Below are 3,976 nucleotides of genomic sequence, written 5' to 3'. Positions count from 1 at the left end.
AAGCTTCTTTCATGCATGGCCATGACATGACAGTGATGTACTTACCAACCCAACTTATCTTTAAAAAATGAAATAGAAGAAGATAGTTTTCATTAGGATTAGGTAAAGAACAATAATTTTCTTTATTCTCTTTGCCTTTAACTATTCATTTCCACTACCAAACAATAGAAAAATACGCATGAATGATGTAGACACTAGATAGTTTTTTGGGTAGAATCCTTTTATAGAAGCTCTAAAATAAATGTAACTACTCAGATGAAAGGTTATCTAAGAGAAATTCAGAAAAAGAGTGAATGACAATGAGTCAATGATCATATATGAACCTATTAATTCGAATAATTAAGATACACATATATTGAACAATGATGGAGCAAATTGGGTGGTTAAAAAGAAGCGAGCCTTCACATGAAGACTGAGGTTACCGCCTCAACCAATGGCTGCAGGTTGTATCAGAAAAGAACAATTCTTGAATAATGGGAAAATCATATTGAGATCTTATTGATATATTTTTCTTTACAATCACATCAACAAGAACAAAACAATGAGAAAGAAAAAAAAAAAACAACCACCATCTCCACAAATAACAACAACCTCATTTACATCTCGGCCTGTTTGTTAGATGCTGAACCAGCCGGAACCCGTCTGGGCCGCTTTGAGTGGCGGTGGTGGTGGCTATCGAACTTCAGCCTACCAGTATCCTTGAACCGCCTCTTCTCCGCTGGAACTGTGACACACTCCGGTGGTGGGACAGGGTACCGCAATGAATCGTAACAATAAGAGTAGTACATGTATCTCTGCCTGAAGTTCTTCATGGCGGCGCGTCGCTTCGGCGTGATGACGGCATAGTCTGCACTCTCCAGTTCGGCATCCTTCTCGGCACAGCTGCCGGTGGGGAGCTGCTGGATGGGGTCGGAGGGGCACCCTTGGAGGACTAGGTCGGAGAAGCGGGAAACAAAGGGAGCGTAGTCGTAGTTCACCTTGTACTTGCCACCGGAAGTTGCCCAGTTGGAGGCGTCCCATATTGTTGCGTATAACGACATGGGCTTTGATGGGTAGTCGCCACCCATTGCGTCGTTTCTTACCACCTCTCGGATTGGAACATCATCTACGTAGAATCTGGACCCCATAAAAAATAACATAAATAAAGAAAACTTAAAAATTAGATAAAAAAGGAAAGATGTTTAGACATTATCCACATCTCAAGGCTTTCTACTTCTGGATTTGAGTTGAGAAGAGAAGAGCTATTCCAGGGTCCAAAACTATTTACGAATTGGGTTGGACCCGGTTTGGTCTAGATCACTAAAAAAGGAGAGAAGAAACCATAGTTTGCTGGATTTCCTATTCCCTTTTATGAAGTTTCATGCCAACTACTATTTCAATTCATCAATTAACAATTAAGAATTCAGCAACTTACAACAGAGATGATTAACAGCTTAATCCATCAATACCAAGCACGGATTAACAACAGACCTTTTGAAAACTTGATCAAATGGAGCTTAAATAAAATCTAATGAGAGTCAGTGTCAAGAATCAAAAGATTTAACGTTGAGAAGATATTATTATTTTGCTATTCTTACCAAAAGAAGAGATATTTTTCCGTTTTGAGAATATACTTGGATTGGATTCACAAGCCATCCTATATAAACACCCAACTGTCCCCAGCTAAGAACTTAGGCAAAATCCCAGGAAACCCAACTCAATCAAAGCTGGAAATTGCCATTAATGATGAAAACAAGACTACTGAACTTTCCGTTCGAGTCGGTTTATCCCTTTAGGTGATTATGTCTCGTCTCCCCAGCTTGAGCCATTAACCTTTTTAACAATTAAACGTACGTGCAGGATAAGCTAGAATAAGTATACAAACAGAAGACTTTCTAAAGCCCATATGCAGAGCAGAAATTCACGTGAGGGTGAAACAATTGCTTCAGGAATATCAGTAATCTCAGCCTCAGGAGAAAGTCACATTCAACCAATATTCAATATAGTAGGTGCAGCCGTGTAGGTCTTCTCGTTTGGTCGGCGGATAAAACTTAAAGCCCCTAGAAACCCAACAGCCTAACAAGTCCCCAAGGTTTCTAATCCACAGTTCTATCATCTCTTATGTGGGACCCATCTCATATTGCGTCCCACAGCCAAAGCTCTGCATGCAGGTTGCCAAGTGTCTACTTTTAAGAGAGAGAGAGAGAGAGAGAGAGTGTGAGAGGGAGGTTTGGGTTGAGATGCTTACATGATGTTGTTGGCAGTCCAGAGGATGCTATAGCGATGGAACTCGCGGGTCGGGTCGAACCAGAGGTAGTACCTCTCTTCTCGCCCACGGTGGGTGCTCCCGTTGCCGTAGACGTTTGTCTGGAACCTCCACTCTTTGCCATGAATGTTTCCAAGGAACTCGAAATCCAGCTCGTCGTGCGTCTTCTCGAACACATCTCCGTTGGATGTCTGCATCAGCATTCAGCACCGTGATCGTGATAATATAATCAACTACTACGAAAGAAACAACTACTCACTCTCTCTCTCTCTCTCTCTCTCTCTCTCTCTCTCTCTCTACTTCGATGGAACCTCGGGCACACATGAATCCGTTACCACTGTTCAGCGATATCCATCGCCTTTTCCATCCAGTCAGTACACGTGAGCCCACCTGGTCCCACAACTAGCCCTGATCGAACCATAGCCCGATCAGACGGTGGAAATTAAATAGTTCTTTACTTTTTTCCCACTATTTTAACATGAAAAGTAGAAATTAATCCCTTTTCAAGAAGAAAGTGCTTACGTAGAAGGCGACGACAACGCCGGCTGTGTAATCGGCCGGCAACTTAATCTTAGCACTGAAGAATCCATGGTTGTAGAGGCTCGACGATATGAAACCAGAACCTGATATTCGATCAACGGAACCGTTAATGGTGACGACGACCAGCTTACCGTACAAAAGAACATATATAAAAGCGAGAAATTAATCCTTATTAATTTCCTTACTCTGTTACTTTCTTGCTTAATTTCTGGACTGGTTTAAACAGAAAAGTGATTAATTTGTGATACCTGTGTAACGGTCGAGCAGGAGACGGACGCTCTTGCCGTCGGACGAACGGATGACATTCGAATCACCAAACAGAGGAGAATAGCCTTCGTCAAACCTAATAGTCGTAACATTAAAATCTGTTGCTGCGACGCAAGAGATACACAGAAAGAAACAGAGATACGACAACGCTTTACTTCTACATAGAGAAGAAGAAGAACGTAAACGATCCATCTATTCTGTTCTACTCTTCTTTTCCTTCACTCTCTTCCTTTTTCCCTCTTCTCTCTATCCCTTCTCCTGCTTCCTCTGCAACTCGAAAAACCCGTAACGAAAAAAATGACGCTTTGTCGAGAGTTCTGGGTTGATACTTCACTTCTTGGCTTCATTTTATACAAAAACAGCCTTCTTAATTTTCAACGACTAATATTTTAGTGAGGGTAACTTTGGTCATTTCCCTCTTTAGGAGGGCTTGCTGCGAAGGTCAGTTTCGTATTGGAAAAGGATCGGGACCTGTTCTAAAGTTTTTGACTATTATTTTGGTTGACGTATATACCCCTCACTTACGTCCCGAAAAGTTACAATTTCGGTAATTGGAAGAAATAGAGGGGTATTTTCGTAGTTTCGGACGAAACGAGGGGCGTATCTCTGTTCTCATAACGGAAAATAGAAGAGGAAAGCTTCTTTCCATAATTCCATTCTTTGTGTTGGCTGTAAACCGCGTCCCGATAGCAACGAAGGTGTGAACACTGCCACGCTGGCAACAGCATCACTTCTTCATTACGAGGGAAATTATTTTGTGTTCTTACAGACATGATAGCTTCCGTGTATCAACGTCTTGCACTTGTACACGTGTGCCTCGTACACAGAGCTAGGGGGGCCCGCTCGACCTCAGTGTAACGGCAGAAGGCGTCAAATGGATGACTCTGGCAGAATCGTCGTTAGTTAGTTAAAAGAACCGTTGAC

General features: G+C 42.2%; 1 protein-coding gene across 1 annotated transcript; it reads right to left on the bottom strand.

Moving 5' to 3' along the window:
* Positions 1-466: 466 nt before the first annotated feature.
* Positions 467-3,412, bottom strand: LOC148879617 (putative xyloglucan endotransglucosylase/hydrolase protein 30). Its single transcript, XM_088961202.1, has 4 exons — positions 3,034-3,412; positions 2,768-2,868; positions 2,228-2,436; positions 467-1,116 (listed from the first exon to the last, which is right to left on the bottom strand). Exons 1-4 carry the CDS (start codon positions 3,242-3,244, stop codon positions 597-599), a joined length of 1,041 nt encoding a protein of 346 aa, XP_088817328.1. The 5' UTR covers positions 3,245-3,412; the 3' UTR covers positions 467-596.
* Positions 3,413-3,976: the final 564 nt, after the last annotated feature.

This window comes from Nelumbo lutea, chromosome 1, assembly GCF_056320005.1.
Source record: "Nelumbo lutea isolate HS-2025 chromosome 1, American lotus-T2T, whole genome shotgun sequence".
Taxonomy (NCBI): Eukaryota; Viridiplantae; Streptophyta; class Magnoliopsida; order Proteales; family Nelumbonaceae; genus Nelumbo; species Nelumbo lutea.
This window is presented reverse-complemented; position numbering and strand designations above follow the sequence as displayed.

Coding starts and splice junctions, on each gene's coding strand:
- LOC148879617 (XM_088961202.1), bottom strand. CDS start 3,244: ATGGATCGTTTACGTTCTTCTTCTTCTCTATGTAGAAGTAAAGCGTTG. Junction 2,437..2,767: donor GCGTTGTCGTCGCCTTCTAC/GTAAGCACTTTC, acceptor ATGCTGATGCAG/ACATCCAACGGAGATGTGTT. Junction 1,117..2,227: donor TGGACTGCCAACAACATCAT/GTAAGCATCTCA, acceptor TATGGGGTCCAG/ATTCTACGTAGATGATGTTC.